The following is a 20,602-nucleotide window of genomic DNA, read 5'->3' as shown; positions in this document are numbered from 1 at the left end:
CCTCCTCTTCCTTCCATTTCCTTCTTCCTTCTTTCTCCTCCTCTTCCTCCTTTCTTCCTCTACTTCCTCCTCTTCTCTTTCTTTTCCTCCTTTCATATTTTCCTCCTTCCCTTTCTCTTCTTCCTCCTTTCTCCCTCTTCCTTCTTTCTCATTCCCCCTTTCTCTCTTTTCTTCTTCCTCTTCTTTCTCCTCCTTTTTCTTCTTTCTCATTTTCCTCCCCTTTCTCCTTCTTCCTCTTCTTTCTTTCTGATTTTCCTCCTTCCCTTTGTCTTTCTTCTTTCTCTTCTTTCTCCTCCCTTTCTCTTTTCCCTTCTTCTTTCTCTTCTTCCTCCTTCCTCCTTTCTCATTTCCTTCTTCCTTCTTCTTTCTCTTCTTTCTCCTCCCTTTCTCTTTCTTCTTCTCTTCCTTTCTCTTTCTTCTTCTCCTCCTTTCTTCTTTCTCACTTTCCTCCTTCCCTTTCTCTTTCTTCTTCTTTTTCTCTTCCTTTCTCTTTCTTCTTCCTCCTTTCTTCTTTCTCATTTTCCTTCTTCCCTTTCTCTTTCTTCTTCTCTTCTTTCTCCTCCCTTTGTCTTTCTTTTGTCTTCTTCCTCTTCTTTCTCTTCTTCCTCCTTTCTTCCTTTTCCTCCTTTCTTCTTTCTTATTTTCCTCCTTCCCTTTTTGTCTTCTTCCTCTTCTTTCTCTTTTTTCTTCTTTCTCATTTTCCTCCCCTTTCTCCTTCTTCTTCCTCTTCTTTCTTTCTGATTTTCCTCCTTCCTTTTGTCTTTCTTCCTCTTCCTCTTCTTTCTCCTCCCTTTCTCTTTTCCCTTCTTCTTTCTCTTCTTCCTCCTTTCTCCTTTCTCATTTTCCTTCTTCCCTTTCTCTTTCTTCTTTCTCTTCTTTCTCCTCCCTTTCTCTTTCTTCTTCTTTCTCTTCCTTTCTCTTTCTTCTTCTCCTCCTTTCTTCTTTCTCACTTTCCTCCTTCCCTTTCTCTTTTTCTTCTTTCTCTTCCTTTCTCTTTCTTCCTTTCTTCTTTCTGATTTTCCTTCTTCCCTTTCTCTTTCTTCGTTTTCTCTTTCTCCTCCCTTTGTCTTTCTTTTTCTTCTTCCTCTTCTTTCTCTTCTTCCTCCTTTCTTTTCCTCTTTCCCTTTCTCTTTCTTCTCTTCTTTCTCCTCCCTTTCTCTTTCTTTTTCTTCTTCCTTTTCTTTCTCTTCTTCCTCCTTTCTCCTCATTTTCTCCCTCCCCTTCCTCCTCCTCTTCTCTTCCTCCTTTTTCCTTCTTACCCTGGTGTTAACTAAGATGAGGGTTTGACTCTAGGCCTCTCCAGTCCCTGCAGAGGTTTCTCCTGTACGAGCTCGGTCCAGGAACCCCGCGCCCTCTGCTGGTCGTGCCTCCTCCCTGCACCCTTAGCCGCTTACCTCGGCGGCCCTGCGCCTGCGCAGACGCGCATGCTCCCGGCTAGCTTCTCCGTCCCCACTCTGGCCAGGGGGAGGTGGCTCGCGACTTTCCGTCCCATCCGCTTCCGGCAGGGATCGCCGAGCCACGTGACTCCGCTTCCGGCGGAGCAAGATGGCGGCGCCCAGGGCTTCGGCGTGAGCGCGACGCCGGACCAGGATCGCTGCGGTCGCCGCGGCGCGCAGCTCGCGGCCATGTCGCGACTTATCGTCAAGAACCTGCCGAGCGGGGTGAGCACAACTCCTGGGGTTCCTCTTGAGGCCGAGGGAGGATTCGGGGTGCGGGGAGAGCCCCCCCTTGTACCCCAAGATCTGGACTCGGAGCCATCTTTGCAGCTTACCAGCCGGGCCTCAGTTTCCTCCTTTGTAAAGGGAGGGGAGCCGGCCGGCCTGCCCCAGGCGCCCCAGCTGGGGTCCGAACACCGAGCTCCGCTGCCTCAGTTTCCTCCTTTGTTAACCGAGGGGAGGGGGTTGAACCAGGCCACCCCCTGGGCTCCTCCCATCCTGAGCCTCAGTGAAAGAGAGAGAGAGAGAGAGAGAGAGAGAGACAGAGAGGAGAACGTGTAAGTGTTTGTGTGTGTGTGTGTGTATGTGTGTGAATGTGTGTGAATGCGTGTGTGTGTGCGTGTGTGTGTGTGCGTGTGTGACACGCCAAGCTCTCCCAGAGAGGCCGTAGCTACTCGGGATTCTGGCGACTGCTGCTGCCGGCTCCTCCCGGCTGGCCGGCCGCGGGCTCCAGGCCGGTGCTGGCGGCCGCCGCTCCCTGCCTTTTGCCCGGTGCTCTGTGCAGAGCCAGGCCTTCCCACGGCCGCGTCACCTTCTGAGCCTAGCAGGGCAGCGCTGTCGCCCTACGGGAGATGATGCCCCTTGCTCCGCCGCGGCCTGGGACTGTGTGTGGCTCTCTGTCCCTCCGAAGAAGAGCTGCTTAATAGACGGTTGATAGAAAGTTGCTGTCTTGGAAGTTAGGTACCATTGAGGTAACGGAGAAATGTAACTGAGTATCGCTTCCTCCTCGCAGGGTCCAAGAAGGGAGAATCTAGAGCTAGTTCGGACCCTCGGAACCATCCAGGGGCTCATAGCGTGTGCAAAATTATCAACTTAAAAATTAGCTGGCTATATTTGCTCAAATAATTAATTTACCCCCCAAAAGCTTCTAGATTGGGGCGGCTAGGTGGCACAGTGGATAGATCACGGCCCTGGAGTCAGGAGTACCTGAGTTCAAATCTGGTCTCACACACTTAATAATGACCTAGCTGTGTGGCCTTGGGCAAGTCATTAAACTCTTTGCCTTGCAAAAAAAAACCTAAAAAAAAGCTTCTAGATTTATTGAATTTCAGTGCTCACCTGGTGTTGCCATGGCATTGCCGGTCCAAATGATTTTCCAGCCGTTCCCTGCTCGTTTAATCCAGTAGTATCATATGATTCAGGAAGAAATTCCAGATGCTGATTGATTGATTAGTCTGCTCCCATCAGGGCTGGGTGCATCCCTGGTGATCAGGAGTTTTCATTCCCAGTACTTTGGTTCCAATCTCCACCAGAGTCAGTAACTGGGCTTTTATTGAAGATAATAGTTCTCACCTATTATACCATCTCTGGCATAGGAGAGTGCCATATATACTGAAGATAGGTGAAGAAGGGCAAGGGAGGGGAGGATGAGTTTTATGGTAAGGGAAGGATTTTTTATACCTTTGAGGAGACAAGGTTCCTTTGGCAGAATAATGGTGCTCCATTTCTCCTGCCTCAAAAAGTTCTTTTTCTCTCATTTTTTGTTTAGGTTTTTGCAAGGCAGTGGGGTTAGGTGGCTTGCCCAAGACCACACAGCTAGGTCATTATTAAGTGTCTGAGGCCACATCTGAACTCAGGTCCTCCTGACTCCAGACCCAGCGCTCTATTTACTGCGCCACCTAGCCACCCCTTTTTCTCTCATTTTGATGGAAAGAAAGCATCTTATTTTGTCTTCTTGGTCATATCAGGATACTTTCCAATGTTAGTTTGAAGCAATAAGATAGATGGACAGGAATTCTGTGAATCTGAGTTTAAAAAAATTTTGATAACTGTATTTCTGTAAAATTGGTTGCCTTTGTAATTCTGTTTGTTTTGTTTTAAGCATTTAAAAACAATTCAAGGAGAGGTCCATAGATTTCATCAGTTTGCCAAATAATCTAATATACAAAAAAGATAAGAATTCCTGGCCTAGATTTAACCTCTTCATTTTACAGAGGAGAAAACTGAGACCCAGGAAAGTTGAAAGTTTTTCATCCATAACCACATATTGCTCCTGAGTGGCAGAATGGAAATTCAAGCAGAAAGGGCAAGGCCCTGTCCTTGAAGAACATTAAAAAAAAAAATCTCTCTTCTCAGATGTACTCAGTGCCCAGTAGTTGGAATACTCAGGTTTTGATACTTAGCATCTATGTATTCTTGGGAGGAAAAAAACACAGCCACTGACCCTTCTCTTAGCATCTATGTATTCTTGGGAGAAAAAAACACAACCACTCACCCTTCTCTGTAGCTATAGTTCCTTCATCTTCCAGTTGGAGGCCATAATGCTTAGCCATCCTACCCTCCAGGACAGGTTTGGGTTTTTTTTTGGTTTTGTTTGCTTGCAAGGCAGTGAGATTCAGTGACTTGGTCAAATTTGAATTCTGGTCCTCCTGACTCCAGGGCCGGTGCTCTATCCACTGTGCCATCTAGCTGCCCTTCCCTCCTCCACCCCCCAAGAAAGGTTTCAAGTAAAATAAAGGTGCTGCAGTGGTGAGTGGGTTGTCATGACTGGGAAGAGTTGCCATTTCTGGCTGACTTTGAGAATAGTTGTTGTTCATCCATAGGCTCATTAAGGTCACTGAGGAAGTTATTAGTTGCTTTTGCAAACATGGCATTAAGGGGTACTTACTAACCAATGACTTTCCTGATGTTAAGAGTCAGAGAAGAAACATTTGTGTTTCACAAATAAGAAATACTCAACATTGGCCTAGAATTTGGGAGAAAAGATTCACTTTGGCCTTGAGTTACCAGTTTTTCCACCCAAGATTCCACACCAACCACCTCCATGTTCTCTTAAAGTCTTAGCTCCTTTTTACACTGAGTTGCATGCAATCTCACCATTTCTTCTATTGACCAGTTTTGTGGGGCAAGTAGGTAGTATGGTGGAAGGAAGCTGGCTCTGGAGTTAGGAAAATCTGAGTTCAAATGTGACCTGGTAACTTACCAGGAGTGTGGCCCTGGGCAAGTCTCTTAACACTATTTGCCTCAGTTTCCTCATCTATAAAATGGGAATAATAATAGCATCTACCTCCCAGGGTTTTATGAAGATCACATAAAGTAATCATTATAAAAACCTTTAAGCACAGGCATATAGCAAGACTCTATAAATGTTAACTTATTTAATGGAGTATGAATTCTTTATTTTTTAAATGAAAATCACAGAATTTCAACTCCCATGGACCGCAGGTATCTTTATTCTTGTGTCACAGTTAAGGAAATTGAGTCTCAGAGAGGAGAAATGACTGATTCATAGTCCCATAGTAAGTCAATGGTAATAGGCATTTATTAGGCACCCAAAGCACAGGTTTGTGGATGTGAAAGTAAAATGAAAGATCCATTCTCCTGAGGCATAATAACATACAGGCAATGATTATTAGGTCTATTGTTCAGTCAGTTCAGTTGTGTCTGACACTCTGTGACCCCATTTTGGGATTTTCTTGGCAGAGATACTAGAGTGGTTTGCCATTCCTCCTCCTACTCATTTTACAAATGAGGAAACTGAGACAAACAGGGTGAAGTGACTTGCCCAGATTATTATATCTAATGATTTTAGACTGTAAACTCTTTGAGGACAAGTCCTGTTCCCAGTGCTTAATCCTTAAGACATGCTGATTGATTGACAAATTGATACACAGTGAATTGAGAAAGAAGAGGGCACAAAACACTAGAATGACCAGGAAGGACTTCCTAAAAGAGATCAGAGGTACAAGGGGCTTAAGAAGCCCTCAAGTCCAGTCCTTTCATTTTTCAGAAGAGAATATGGGCCCAGAAAAAGTCACATTGTTAGACTTGACATTTAACTTAGACTTGCAGATTTCACAGTGAAGTGGTCTACTGTATCAATCTTCCTCCCAGTCTTCCCTGGGAGTTGAGACTTAAGGGAAACTTGGAATTCTAAGAAGTAGAGGTGCAGAAAAACTGTATTCTAGGCAGGACAGAGTCTTGATGTTCTGGAGTCATCTCAGTCATGTCCAATACTTCCTGACACCCATTTGGGGTTTTCTTGGCAAAAATACCAGAGTGACTTGCTATTTCCTTCTTGAGCCCATTTTACAGATAGGGAAATGGCGGCAAGCTGAATGAATTGACTTGCAGAGTCAGATAACCTGTGCAAAAAAGACAAGCTAAGGATGGAATTGAATAGTGTAACGTTGGCCAGGATAATAGAATCTGTGAAGAGGAATCATGTGAAATGAATCTAGATAGACTATAGCCAAATGATGGAAGTTTTTAAATGCCAGTAGCAGGGGTTTAATTTGTATCCTAGAAGAAAGATAGCAGTGAACTTGGGAGTGGTGGATTCACATGTGGTTTCACTAGATTATTTTGAACATTGTGTGGAGATCAGAAATTCCATTTAGGAGGCTGTTACAGTAACTCAAGGAAGAGGGGATTAGGGCTGGAAGAAGAATGGTAATCAAATGCAGGAGAAATATGGACAGGTTGGTTGAAGAGCAAATGTGAACAAGGTTTGTTAGCTGATGGGATAGCAGGGCCTGAAAGAAGGAAAATGGTCAAGGCAGATTTTTAAGGTTGGGAGCCCCAGAGCCTAGAAGGATGATGGGGGGGGTAGTTAATCTACTCTCTGTGGGGCATGTTTGTGTGTATATAAATATATATATGATCCCTCTGGAAGATGTCCAAATGGAGATGCGGGACTAAAACTTGGGGATTGACTAAGCAAGGCTACAGGAGGTATTTTTCTACTTGTACATGCATATTTATACACATAGACAAATATGTATATGTGCATAGATATATTTCTGGAAGACATCTGATTTAAATAATCATTGAACCTATGGAGGCAGATGAGGCCATCCAGGAAGAGAGGTTTGTCTAAAGAGAGGAGAAGAGAGCCTTGATCGATTTTATAATATAAAGATCTAGCCATGTAGATTGAGAAGATGTAGAATATATCAGGAAAGAACCAGGATGGAAGTGGTGGTGTCAGGACTTCAAGAGGTCCAGAAACACGTGGGGTCATTAGGAGATCTTTGGTGACCTAAGGAGAGCATTTTTGGTTTGAATGATGAGATCAAAAGTCAGATCACAGAGAACAGAGTATTGAGTGATGAGGAAGAGGAATTGTTAAAGATTTTTTTTCCTAGGAATTTATATATGAAAAGAAGAAGAGAGATGGGAGAGAAAGCTTCTGGGCATTCCAGGTTCCAGTGATGGTTATGAAAGGCCAGACTCAAGCAACCTAGAAGGAGCTAGTGGATCAAGAGATATTGAGGTTCAGAGAGAAAGAAAAATGATGACCAAAGGTGTTAGTAAGAGGATTGCCCTTGGAGTGTGAGACAAAGGATGGGATGATGGAGGATGGTATTGAGGGATTTTGACTTATTAAAAAGGGAAGAGGAGAAGCCCATGGCTATTTTCTCTTGAAAGTTGGAGATGTCCTCTGCTTTGAACAGAAATGGGAAAGCAATGGTGAAGGAGACTTGAGAAGAGAAAAAAGGATTTGGTTTAGCCTCTAGAAGGAGCAGAGTCATCCATTCAAGAAAAATAAAAGGATGACCAGATAGCAATAAGAGCTAGTAGAAAATAAATTTGTAGTGGACCCATTTGATAAGGACAGTAGAATGATTTCTTCTATTGATGTTCAGCAGTATACAAACAAGAGCTGAGAAGTTACATGGTGGGCTGGGTGACCCAGGTTTGTGTTCTGGCAAGGCACAGGTGGCCCTAGGGCCAGGTGGGGGTGAAGGATTGGAGAGTTGAGGACAGTGTATGGTTCCAATTCAAATTTGGAAAAGGAGACCAGGAAAGGAATGAGGCAGCTAAGTTGCCACTGGATAATGGGACTAGATTTGTGAGGAATGAGGCAATACTCAAGATAGAGGGAATTTCAGATTTCTGGATCACGCATTTATGAAGGGTTGGAGGTGGGACTCTCATTGTATTTATGGCTGAGGGCAGGTAAAGGTGCAGTTCAATGGACTGTGGCTGAAATGGGAGGCCAACATATTTGCAGGACCACCCTGATGTGGGTGATATGTGAGTGTATGTAGGGGTGATGAGGAAGGCTCTGAGCCAAGTGCTAAAGTCCTTGAGGACAAAGGGAGAATGCGCTGAGAATTGGTAGAGCAGAGAGGGCTGGAAGTGGCAGTGAAGAGCCTGGGAGCTTTCTGCTCTTCCTCCTGCCCTGGTGCATTTGGACTTGGGAAAGGAGGAGGAAGTGGAGGAGGAGAACTTGGGACTGGGGAGTGGCCAAGGGCATCTTAGAGACCTCTGCTGAGGGTTGTGTCCCCCCCCCCCCCCAGCACTTTTCCCACTAGATAGCCCTGAAGAAGCAAATACTTGGGCTTCTATCCCAGCCCTCTGGCTTATCTCTGACTTAATTCCTGGGTGACCATAAAGGAGGCATTTCACCTCTGCTGGCTTCCATTTCACTCCAAAAAAGAAAGCATCAAAAGAAGTGATTTCTTGGATCCTTCATCTGCCTCAATTTCCTCAGTTGTGAAATGGGGTCAAAAGAGCTCCTACCTTTCAGGGTTGTTGTGAAGATCAAACAAAATCACATTTGTAAAGTTCCTGGCATACAGGAAGTGCTTAATAAGGGCTTGTTCCCTTCCTATTTCACTCTGATGAGGCTCAGCGTCTTTTTCACTTGAAATAATGATGTATGACCAGGTGGTGGTAGTAGATAATTTCCTGTAGAGTCTAAAATCAGTTTTGTTGCTTATTTTTTATGTGTGTTCTGGTGGCTGTTCTGGGTTGGAGTTGGAAAATGGGGAAATGGAAAATCCAGATCAATTCCACCTGTATTGATTAAACAGCTATTCCATGCCAAAGACTATTGTTGTAGGGACTGAAATACAAAGACACCAAGAGGCCTACCCCCAAGGAACTTCCATAGTAGAGAGCCAAAGTACCACATATAGAGTATAAAGCACTTGGAGCAGAAAGGGTACCAAGATGCTCCTCACCTTGTGTTGCCATCAGGGACACAAAGAGGACAGGAAAATCTCTTCTCCAACCCCACTATTTTCATTGTCATAAGTCCTTACCCCCTTTCAAGGAATGATGCGGTGCCTGGATCATCTTCATTGAGGTAATGTGTTTTAATGGATAGTGTCAGACTTGAAATCAGGAAACCTGAGTTCCAGTCTCACTAACTACAGGACTATGGGCAGGTGACATAACTTTTCAGAGTCTCAGTTTCTTTATCTGTAAAATGAGAATCCTGTCTCACTCACAAGGTTGTTATAGATCTCATCTGAGTCCTGTAAGCTTTAAAAGCTGTCTTGATGTCAGCTTCTGCCTCCTCTGCTCCCTCAGATGAAGGAAGAACGATTCCGGCAACTCTTTGCAGCCTTCGGCACCCTGACTGACTGCAGCCTCAAATTCACCAAGGATGGCAAGTTTCGTAAGTTTGGCTTCATTGGTTTCAAGTCTGAAGAGGAGGCCCAAAATGCCCTGGACCACTTCCACAGAAGCTTCGTTGATACTTCCCGGGTCACGGTGAGTTGGCTTCAGCTGCATGCCTGACTCAGGTTTCCCCCTGCCAGTTTGCTGGCTAATTGCTTGTTCCTTATGCCTCCATCATTTTCTCAGGATCATCATAGGGCTCTGGAGAAGAGACTTGGGTCTCCAGGAGAACACCCTCTTTCAGATTATTCCCCTGTTGTTCCCCTGAAGTTCTGTGCTCTGGGTGTATTCCTTTGTTCAGGAAACATTTACTTATCCCCAACTGTGTGCAGATTTCCATGGGGAAGATTCAGAGTTTACTTAAGGCAAAATCCCTGCCCTCGTGGAGCTTCCTGGAAGATCTAAGTGTGTTTACTTCTGCCCCAATGTTGTTTTCCCAGCTTTGTCCTGGTGCTTTTTCTTGGTGCTGTCTCCAGATTTCAGTCGTGGGGAATCCTGGCAGGCCGCCTCTTCTTTGGAGGGATGAGCTTTAAAGATCCCCTTTGTTTCCTTCTCTCTCCCTTAGGTGGAATTCTGCAAGTCATTTGGAGACCCATCGAAGCCCCGAGCCTGGAGCAAACACTCCCAGAAAACCATCCAGCCAGGGAAGCCCGAAAAAAGCCCAGTGGCCTTAGAAACTCAGAAGGTCAGGAGTGTGACTTTCTCCTTTCTGATGTGTGCTCACAAGGCTCAGGACCAGAGTGGCTTGAGCATCTGGGGGGCACAGCCAAGTTGATGGAGGGGCTGGAGACTGTGGAAATTGACTGAAGCAACTGGGAATATTTAGATTGGGGAAAATATTCTGGAGGGGAAAGAGAAAACTTTTCGATTTATTCTCTTGAGTCTCAGAGGGTAAACCTAGGAGCACTGGGTAGGAGAAGGAGAAGCCACTGGACCACAGCAGCTGTCCTAGAGGGGCCTCAGCTGGGATCCCGGATGGGGTTGTGGCTGTCTTGCAGAGACTCTTTTATCTTGCCTTAGAGTAGATGATCATTGAGGTTTGTCTCAGCTTTGGAATTCAATGGTTCTATGACTTCACCTCCACTTAACTGGAAACCTCAAAAGGTGGCTCTGGGCCCCCAGATTAGCAGCTGCCTGGCAGAGGGTATTGGGAAGTAAATGGGGATCCAGGACAGTAATTCTCTGCACTTGGGAAGACACCTAGAGATATTACCCTTGCCAGGCAGACTGGCCTCCATAGAAGGGAAAGTGATGGGAAGAGGACCTTAACTAGTTGAAGTACCTAGGTATTTAAGAACAAGGAAGTCCTAGAACAGAGTAGTCCAGACCAGAGCTATCCACCGACCATGGGTTGGGTGAAGCATTGATCAGCACTGACTGTTCCTTCTATTTTCAGGACAAAAAGAAGAAAAAGGTAACAGGAGAATTGGAAAAGGTAAGGATGGACCATTTTGGGCAAAGAAGGGGAAAGCATGTGCATGAAAGAAGGGAGGGGGAAGGGGCATGCTAAGATAGGAAGATGGCTCACAGGAGCAGCTGAGAACAGTCACTTACTGCCTCCCTTTGGTGGCAAATGGCTATAATGTTCAGTAACCTTCTTAGCCTCAGGGAGATGGACATCAGTCCACTAAAGTCACTCACCCATTTTTCTCCTCCATCCCAACAGCTGAAGAAAGAAACTGAGTTTCAGGAATTCCTGATGGTTCATCAGAAGCGAACCCAGGTGGCCACCTGGGCTAATGATACTGTGGAAGTAGAAGCAAAGAAAGGGAAGGCCAAGAGGGATGATGACTACCTGAACTTTGATTCTGACTCGGGGCAAGAGAGTGAAGAAGACCTAGGTGATGAAGACTCAGAAAGTAAGAGAGAGAGAGAGAGAGAGAGAGAGAGAGAGAGAGAGAGAGAGAGAGAGAGAGAGAGAGAGAATGAGAATGTGTGTATGTGTATGTTTCTCTTACAAATCCCTGCTGATTGTTTAGAATGCTTATGATCTCATCCAAAAAGACCTTGTGGCCAGGGAATCCAAGAGAGTCCCTCCCCAACTCCTCTCCTCACCCTGTATCCCCAGGCCATCTCCAGCATCATGCTGTGCTTTAGTCATTTTATTTAAAAAGGGAAGGAAAGTCATTTTCTTCAGCTATAACAGTCTTGCTCATGGCAAGTTGTCTGAAAAGTTTTGAAGGTCTTTGATGGGAAGCAGCTGGTGGAAGTCTGGCCCTAGGGAGCTGGAGTCTGAGTCAGCCAAGTGCCCTAGGCAAACCACTGCCTATCTTTTGATGGCTGTTTCCCTATTTGGAAAATGAAAACCATATACCAGATAAGTCCTCCGAGCCCTCCCAACCCTGACATTCCCTATCCTAATGCCCCTCCCAGCTCTGATATCCCCTGTTCTGAAGCTTCTCCCCTCTCTTCTATTATTTGTTCTTACAGCTCATTTTCCAATCCTGACATCATCTCTATTCTGGGTATTCTCAGGTCCTGTGGGTCTTGCAATCCTACAATTCCCAGCCCTGCTTGGGAACACCATAGCCTCCAGTAGCATCAGTAGATTAGGACCAAAGATCCTGTAGCTCCTGGGGGTCCCAGGCAGGATTTACACTGTGCTCTTGTGGTTCTGATGTCCGTGGCTCTTTGCACTGGGCCCCAGATGGATGTTGCTGCTGGGCACATTCTTCACAGATGCTTGCTTTTGTTGCCCAGAGTCCCCTTGACTTCTTCTGCCTGGGGAGCAGAATCTGATGCACTTGGAGTTCTGAAGACAAACCCGGGAAGAAGATGGTAGCGCATCCATAGGCAGGAAGGGCCCTTAGGAGTTATTACATCCAATTCTCTCATTTGACTGATGGAGACGCTGAAACTCAGAGAGGTTTAATTATTTGCCCAGAATCACACAGCTGGTAGGCATCATAGGCTAGATTCAATCTTGGGTCTTTTTTTTTTTTTGCAAGGCAAATGGGGTTAAGTGGCTTGCCCAAGACCACACAGCTAGGTCATTATTAAGTGTCTGAGACTGGATTTGAACTCAGGTACTCCTGACTCCAAGGCCGGTGCTTTATGCACTACGCCACCTAGCCGCCCCCTTGGGTCTTTCTTAACTTCACTCTAGAGCACTGTCTATCCATCTCGCACCCTCTCTCCCTGACTTGGGTTTCCTTTATTCTTTGAGCAGAGGGAAGCCATGAGGTGAAGGCAGCGGAACAGAAGGAGCTTTCTGACATGGACTACTTGAAATCTAAGGTGGTGAGAGCTGATTCCTCCGATGAGGAGGAGGAGGAAAGTGAAGATGAGGCGATGCCATGTGAAGATGAAGGCAGTGATGAAGAAAAGGAGCAACTGACACCAGGCACTAAAGACTCTGGGAGCTCTGGGGAGAAGGGATCCAGCCCTGGAAAGGGGGATGCCAAGAGGCTCCTGGCAGCCAAAGGAGAGGTCTGAGAGCCTTAGCATAAATGTATACTCCCCTTCAGATGTAGCCAAATGAGCAGTGGTCCTTGAAAATTGTGGATCTTTGTTTTTATTTTAGAGAGAGCTTAGAGATCAGGAAAACTGAGGCCTCTGAGAGGAACAATGACTTGTTTATGGTCACAAGGCAGCAGGAGTAGGATTTAAATCCAAGTACTACAGGTCTTTGGTCCCTCCTCCTAACTTGGAAACTACTAGAAAGGCCTGTTCCCCTGGAGACCTGTGACACTTTTTGGTCCCTTGTAGCCCAGATCCATCCAGGGCACCCACTACAGACCAGCCTTTCCTCCCCAGGAGCCGTGCATTTCCCAGATTCTTTTGTAGCCAAGTTTCATTTCTCCTACTTGGCAACTCAGGAGATTAGTCCCCCTATCTCCAGATCCCATTGCTTCTTCCTTTTCCTTTCCTTCCTTGCTCTTTCTTCTTTCAGTTCCCTCCCTCACTACCTTCTGTTCCTCTTGTTTTCTTCCTTCCCTGCTTCCTTTCCTCTCCCTTTTGTCCTTGTACTGTCCACTCCAGACTACTCTTTTGCTCTCTGCCCCATCTCCTTGTCCACAGAGTCTATAATAAATCACCAGATGACTTTTTCCTGAAAGCTGTCCCTTTCCATAATTTGAGAGTGGGAATGGAGACGGTTCGGTAGTATTGGCTGATGGAGTGCCCACCTCTGCAGGTGGTTCAAGTCTGCTGGCTCTTTTTAGACTCAACCTGTCCCAATCTAGCCTTACTCTTCTTCTGTGGCAGAATTCCTCTGGTCCTTGGATTCACTCTCAGTCTCATCTCATATCCTTGCCCTTCCTCCTTTTTTGGCCATTCAGGTGACGAAGCCAACCACTCAGTCTGAGCCTACTACTGCTTACACGGTGAAGCTTCGTGGAGCACCGTTTACTGTCACTGAGGTGAGTGTTGTCTTGAATCCTGGCAGAAATGCTTTCTGGGTCTCCCTCAGGATCCTTGCCATGGAGCAGGTGAATTTGGGAGAGGTGGGACAAAAGGAACCCCTTTACTGGTAGGTGAACCCAAGGTGTGGGTTGAGAGGGCAGGACCTGGGGAGTCCACTGTCTACTCCTTTGGAGGTCTCTCTGACCTCTCTTCATGGCCTGGGATGATTCTGGGGTCATGGCCTCTCTGCCAGAGGACAGTGAGCTCAGGCAGTTGTACTAATCTGGAAAGTCTTCAATTATAGATTCAGGGACATGATCCTGTTTACTGTCACAAGACAGGACTAGCTAAGCATCACCTGTCTGTTGGCCTGTGGGAAATGAGTTCTTTGGCCAAGGTGACCTAAACATTATCAATTAGTGGTTTGAGCAAAGTGACACAGTGGTTATAGCACTGACCTTGCAGTCAGGACAGGAGTTCAAATCTGGCTTCAGGTATTTGACTGTTACTAGCTTTGTGTCCTTGGGCAAGTCACTTAACCCTGATTGCCTCCTATTCAGAGCTATCTCCGGTTGTCTTAATTCATATCTGACCACTGAACCCAGATGGTTCTGGAGGAGAAATGAGACTGGTAACTTAGCACAGCACCCCCCCCCCCCCCCACTTGAATCCAATTCATGTGCTTGTCATGACATCACCTACCTTATCTGGTGTTGTGGTCTTCTTCAAGAATGAAGGACAAACATTAGTTTAGAACTAGGGATCCAAAATAATTACCCAGACTTTTATAATTACCCATTTCATTTACTTATTTTGAAATCACAGTGTATAAAAGTCTAAAACTTTCTCCAAGAGATCGCTTTGAAAAACACAGTGAGTGCACAAAAGTCCTATTTTCTGACCATTTAGAAACAGTCCCCATTTCCATTTGTTGACTGGTGAGTCTTCAAATAGATATCCTGACAGCAAAATGGGTTTTTCCACCAAGTAAAACTTCCAGATTTTCCTCAGATCTGATTTCAGAAGTCTCGTCTGTTTTCATGTTCTCAGTTTACCTTTGTTTCTTGAATTGAGTTGATTCAAAAAAAAATTTTAAATATTTTTTTCCTCCTTCTCTTTCCAGCAAAATGTTAGAGAATTTCTGGTGCCTCTCAAGCCTGTGGCCATCCGCATTGTGAGAAATGCTCACGGGAACAAGACAGGTAATGGCTGGGAGGCTTTGGACAGTGACTGAAAATGAAACATTGAATGAATGAATAGGAAAAAAACAGAACCCATTGTACAATCTTCCTCTGTGTTTGAGTAAATCACTCAGAAGAAGAATTAGCTCCATCCTATTTGACTTTCCTGACCTACCCCAGACTCCCCTGAACTCCATTGAATTTCTTTGTTCCCCCTCAGGTTACGTTTTTGTTGATTTCAACTGCGAAGCAGATGTGGAGAAAGCCTTGAAACACAACAAAGAATATATGGGTAAGTGAGAGCTGCAGTCCCTTTGCAGACTCTGGGGCTCTCAAGGGAATCTGTCTTTGTGACCGCAGCCCAGTCCTTTACCTGCCTGGACCTGGGTTTCTTCATCTGAAAATGGAGGGGGTTAAGAATTGGATAGTCTCCAGGACCTTGACCTCCCCACACTTAGGGCTCCATGACTTTCAAAGACTTTACCAGACCTTGACCTTGATCTCTTTGGGTCTCTCCAGGAGGGGTTTTGTAACTCCTAAGCTGGGCAGCATGAATCCCAAATTTAAAATTGGGAAACCTCAAGGATGTACCCTCCCATGGGTATTTAGGGAATATCTGCTAGGAAAGAGAACAAAAGAGACAGGGGGCATACCAGAGAGGAGCTGGGTTCAAGTTCAGACAAGTACTAGCTGTGAGCCTGGGCAAATCAATAGTCGTTGTGGGGGGCTTAAAACAGGAAATCTCAGGGCTGGGAGGAGCCATAGAACAGGGGACATCAGAGTCCCATTCTTTCTTGTATGTCAGGAAGCTGAAGGTCAGGGGTGGGAGTTCTTGATGGCTATGAGTTGTAGAGCCACAGATTGGTTAAATGTTCATTATATCCAAGACGAAGAGTAGAGCTGAGTATTGCAAGATGATCACAGTATCGTACCACATGACCCATTCATTGCCCCCTGAGTGGTGCCAGTAGTAACTCATCACTACAATAATGATTAATTATATATTCTATAAGCTTACATATATGAGTGTGTATGCACATACATACATACTATAGCTCTACATGGATGTAATATGTCTAAGTGCACATATCTCTATCTCTATTTTAGCAGTAGACCCCCCTTTGGCCTTTCCTGGGAAGGGGTGGGGATATGCCAGGGCTTTAGTTGACCAATGCATGGCCTGTCTTCTGGCTCACCTGGTGGTCATCACCCTGACCTCCTGTCCCTCAGGTGTCTCTGGTGGCAGGCAGCTGGGTCTAAGCGTCATCTCCTGGTTCTTTCTCCCCCAAAGGCGGCCGCTATATCGAGGTGTTCAGGGAGAAGGGATCCCGTGCAACCCCAAAGCACCAGCAGGACCACAAGAAGGCGTGGCAGGGCCGAGAGCTGAAGGAGGATGAGGAGGAGGAGGATCTAGCTGACTCTGGAAGGCTCTTTGTGAGAAATCTGCCTTATACCAGCACTGAGGAGGATCTCCAGAAGATATTCGCCAAGTATGGTAAGGGGTCTGTTCTCGGGGTTGCTTCACCAACTTCTCCTGGTTTATCATGATGGAAGCTTGAGGATTTCAGAAGAGCAGGTCAGGAGGTCTCTCTGTCTTGCACTTGTCAAGGGCAGGCCTAGAATTAGTGTCTGACTCTATTACTTGTTAACTGTCATCTTGGGGAAATCATTTGACTCCTTAGCCCCTCACTTTCCACATCTCTAAACTGAGGGAGAAGCTTTTTATTCCAATGAGAAATGGACTTCGTAAAACTTGTGCTGTATCACTGGGAGAGAGCACACTATTATTTTCAGGGCCTCAATTTGTCCACCTATAATTTGGAGTCATTTGCATAGTCATCCTTCCTCACAAAGATAGATTATAAAACTTTGGAAATAAGAGCTCCTCCATCCTTCCAACTCTTCCAGCCTCTTGGGGAAGAAGGTTGGAGTGCAGGAATCACAGGCAAGGAACCGAGGCTTGGGGCTTCCTTTCTGCCCCAACACTTCTTGTTCTGCCTGGTTCATTTAGAGATCCAGGATCTGGGAGTTTACTTGCGAAAGCTAGGTGTGTGAAGAGGCCTCCTGGTGGGATGGGGAATATGCCCTTGAGAAGCCTTCAGATTCACTCCCTGATGAGAAAATGGAGGTTGGGGAGAGGGAGTCATTGCCCACAGTCACCCAGGGAGATGAGAACCCAGGGAACCTTGACTTCCAGAACTTTGCCTTAGTCTTTCTGTGGGCCTTGGCCCAGGCCACCTTCCCTTTCTTGGTCTGATTGTTCTCATCTGTGAAATGGGGGCATTGGGCCAGCGCTCTAGGGGGTGCAGCTGGAACGTCTTTATCTTTAAGTGTTAGATCACATCTGGTCAGCCCAGGGTCATTGATTTTTGAGTTCCACAAAGGATGCTTTGTGTGGATTTTCTAAAGGAATGAGTCAGCAGATATTTCAGAGCCTTCTGGTGCTATACTGAGGATTGTGCCTCACAAAGAAGGCAGAGGAGCATCCCTGCCTTTAGGGAGCTCACAGCTTAACTGTACAAATAGGTTGTAGACTGGACAAATCGAGATAAGCCTCAGAGGGAAGACAGTGGCCTTAAAAGGTGCTGGGAGGGCTCTTTGAAGGAGGTAGGAGGTTAGCAGGGACTTGAAATAAGATAGGGAAGCCAGGAGGCAGAGAGGTTGAGGGAGAGCATTCCTGGCTTGAGACACAGCCAGGGCAGCTGCCTGGAGTCTGGAAATAGAGCGTCTTGGTGACATCCTGTGTTCATGCTGCATGAGGAGCAGTTGGAGGAGCTAAGGGGATTGACTTTGAATGAGAGAGGACTAAATGGGACATGCCATGTCCTCAGATATTTAAAGACTGGAAAAAAGGGCTTGATTTGTTCTGCTTTGTCTTCCCTGGAGTTTAGGATGAGGAATGATGGAGGGAAATTGTAGGGAAGCAGATTTAGGAATCATAGAAAGAAGATCTTTCTAATGGTGATGACTATCCCAGAATGCACAGGAGCAGAGGTGGCTTCCTCTTCTCTGGAAATCTTCTGGCTTCATGATGGGGCGGTTGGGTAGGGGGCTCCAAGTGAGGCATGAGCACTAGTCCCAGGGTATCTTTCTGGGCTCAGGCTTTATGAAATTTGGAAGTACTAACACAGGCCAATAAAGGGTCCTGCCCCACTCCCCCCCCACCCCCACCCCGAGCTGGTGGAGGCTCTATGGGGCATTATGGGGAACTCAGAATAAGTAATAGAACTGAAAGAACTTTTCCTCAAAGCACTTCTATGAATATGTAGAACAAGTACCAATATCTCAGTTTTGTAGCTGAGGCTCAGATTGATGTCCAGAATCACATTGTGAAAGGCTGGATTTGTATTCAGGGCTCTGGTCTTTTCATGGAGCTCTGTTGTCACTGGGATGCACTTCCATTCACTATGGAAGTTAATGTCCCAGAAGTAAATAACTGTATCCTCCTATGATATAGCCCATAGTTTGAAAGGAACAGCATGCCATATGTGGTCAGACATTCGGGTAAACTAGGGCAGAGCCAGCATCATATTTCTCTTTTCTTGTAAGAGCATAGATACCCTCTCATTAAGGCCCTTGCCTAGGCTGCCTTCTATGAACATAGACATAATGACTGCCTGCCAAGGACTTTAGGATTTTTCTTTTCCAGGTCCCCTGTCTGAAGTTCATTACCCTATAGATGGTCTGACCAAGAAACCGAAGGGCTTTGCTTTCATCACGTATATGTTCCCTGAGCACGCAGTGAAGGCCTATGCAGAAGTGGATGGACAGGTCTTCCAGGTGAGCTTCTCTCTCTGGGGCAGTGGCCTCTGTGAACGCTAGTTAGATGACCCTTGGTCCACCTCTGAGATAGCTGGGCCCATGCCCCCAGGGGTCATCTGTGCCTCCCCATGACCAGTCAGGTGCCAGGTGTTGTCCCTTCCACCTCAGAAGCAGCAGCCTTACCCCTCAGCTCTTTTCCACTGTCAAAGCCTCACCCCTTGTTCAAACTCTCACCAGCTCTTCCCTGACTTCCAGTGTGGTCTCCCTGCCTCCATCCTTTCTCTCTTCTTCCTTCCCTCCACATCATTGCCAATCTGTTCCTCCTGAAACACAGGCCTGACTGTCACCTCCCTGACTTGAAAATCTTCCATGGCTCCCTAGTACCCATGGAATAAAATAGCATAGTCCTTGTTTTGTCATCGAAAACCTTCCATAATCTGCTTCCTCCTTTTCCAGACTTTTTCCCTACAGCTGCCTTTTCCACTGCAGTCAGAGTGGGCAAGCTATTCTCCAGAGATGACGTCTTCCTCCACACCTTTGTACAGATGCTCCTCCATTATCTGTTCTCCATGCCTTCCTTTTCTATACTTCTTACAATTCCATAGTTTCTCTCAAAGTACAGCTCAGCTCAAAGCATACCCCTCCTCCATCATGCTTTTCCCTGATCAGCGACCTCTTCAGACTCTTCCACTTGAGAAGCCTAACTGACTTGTGTCTGCACATTTTACAAAGGGGTTCTCAGAGGATAATCTGGAAATTCCTAGGGAGTCCCCTCTTCTCTTTCAGGGTCAAAACTACTTTGATCAGAATACTGTAGATGTTTTGATTTCTTAGAGGGTAAATAGCCAGAGCTGTAATCGAACATAAACAAAACCTTCTAGGGCTCTTTAATCATTTTCAAGAGTGCAAAGGAGGCCAAAGCCCCCCCCAAAGTTAGAAGAACACTGACTGCCCTTAGTAGAAGGCAGGTAGCCCAGAGGGCAATGAACATCTTATTTGGGCCTTGCACTCATTGGAACTTAGCACCTAACTCAGTGTCCTGTTCAAAGAGTCATTTTTGAAGAATTGTGTGTTCTTGAGTGAATTAAACTGAATTAAAGCTTAAGTCAAGCTCCTGAGCTGAATCAAGAGATCTTCCATGTAGAGGCAGCTTGGGGTGTTAGAGGGAGGAGTGGACTTGCATTAGAAGCCTGAAGGTCATCCACGGTAGGACTGTGGGCAAGACACTCTCATTCTTGGAGGTGGAGTGTAGCAGTGCTATCTGTGGAATAGACTTACCTTCTTCAGAGAAGCTTGACTGAGATCATTTCTCAAGGGCTTTGCAGCCATTGAAGAGCTGTATAAATGTCAGGGGCCTGCTATCAGGATTAAAGGGATGGTCAACCTGTGAAGGAAGGCAGCACACTGGAAAGATTCCTGGTATACACTGGGCTAAAAGGTAAAGGCTCTGAGAACTCAGAGCTCTGGTCAAAAGATTTCTCTTCCCTTTTAGGGCCGGATGCTCCACGTGTTACCCTCCACGATTAAGAAGGAGACCAATGAAAGCTCTGATGCAGCAGCATCTTCCTACAAGAAGAAAAAGGCATTGAAGGACAAAGCCACCAGTTCCAGGTCCTTGTCTTTTCCTCTCTGGGTGCCTTCTGAGGGTGTGATAGTTTGAGGCTTCATGGCACAGAGTTCTCAGATGAGAGCCCCGGAAGACCTGGATTCAAATCCTGTCTCTGGCATATCCCCACCGCTCTGCTGTGGACAAACCACTGACCTCTCTGAGCCTCCCTAGCATTGATCAGATGGGGACAATACCCACAATTGAATCTCCCTCCCAGGGTTGTTGTGAGACCCAAATGAGAGAATGGATGCAAGAATTTCAGTCACTAGGGGCATCTAGGTGGCGCAGTGGATAGAGCACTGGCCCTGGAGTCAGGAGGACCTGAGTTCAAATCCAGTCTCAGACACTTAATAATTACCTAGTTGTGTGCCTTGGACAAGTCACTTAACCCCACTGCCTTGCAAAAACCTAAAAAAAAAAAGAGAGAGAAAGAAAAGAATGTCAGTCACAAGAGGCATGGAGGGCTGTGCATATGAAATCATGACCCCAAATGAAATGTCACAGAGAGAAAGGCTTGGGAGTAGTGTCACTCTGGCATGCATGATATAGTTTTGAATTCGAATCCACCCTCAAATGTTCTTGTTGCATGACCGCACAAAGTCACTTAACCCTCCCTTCTCCTCCCAGTCTCAGTTTCC

General features: G+C 46.1%; 1 protein-coding gene across 3 annotated transcripts in view; it reads left to right on the top strand.

Moving 5' to 3' along the window:
* Positions 1-1,542: 1,542 nt before the first annotated feature.
* The window catches only part of RBM19 (RNA binding motif protein 19), a 177,489-nt gene continuing 158,429 nt past the window's right edge, over positions 1,543-20,602 (top strand). For all 3 annotated transcript variants that reach the window (XM_074205845.1, XM_074205847.1, XM_074205846.1), the window contains exons 1-12: positions 1,543-1,661; positions 8,979-9,161; positions 9,634-9,753; positions 10,465-10,503; positions 10,735-10,927; positions 12,238-12,497; positions 13,349-13,429; positions 14,536-14,614; positions 14,814-14,885; positions 15,885-16,088; positions 18,243-18,373; positions 19,848-19,966. In XM_074205845.1, coding sequence (XP_074061946.1) covers positions 1,626-1,661; positions 8,979-9,161; positions 9,634-9,753; positions 10,465-10,503; positions 10,735-10,927; positions 12,238-12,497; positions 13,349-13,429; positions 14,536-14,614; positions 14,814-14,885; positions 15,885-16,088; positions 18,243-18,373; positions 19,848-19,966 — 1,517 coding nt within the window. In that variant the 5' untranslated portion in view covers positions 1,543-1,625. The remainder of the gene's footprint in view (positions 1,662-8,978; positions 9,162-9,633; positions 9,754-10,464; positions 10,504-10,734; positions 10,928-12,237; positions 12,498-13,348; positions 13,430-14,535; positions 14,615-14,813; positions 14,886-15,884; positions 16,089-18,242; positions 18,374-19,847; positions 19,967-20,602) is intronic.

This window comes from Macrotis lagotis, chromosome X, assembly GCF_037893015.1.
Source record: "Macrotis lagotis isolate mMagLag1 chromosome X, bilby.v1.9.chrom.fasta, whole genome shotgun sequence".
In the NCBI taxonomy this organism is placed as follows: Eukaryota; Metazoa; Chordata; class Mammalia; order Peramelemorphia; family Peramelidae; genus Macrotis; species Macrotis lagotis.
The sequence above is the reverse complement of the archived record's forward strand: the minus strand, read 5'-3'. Positions and strand labels throughout refer to the sequence as shown.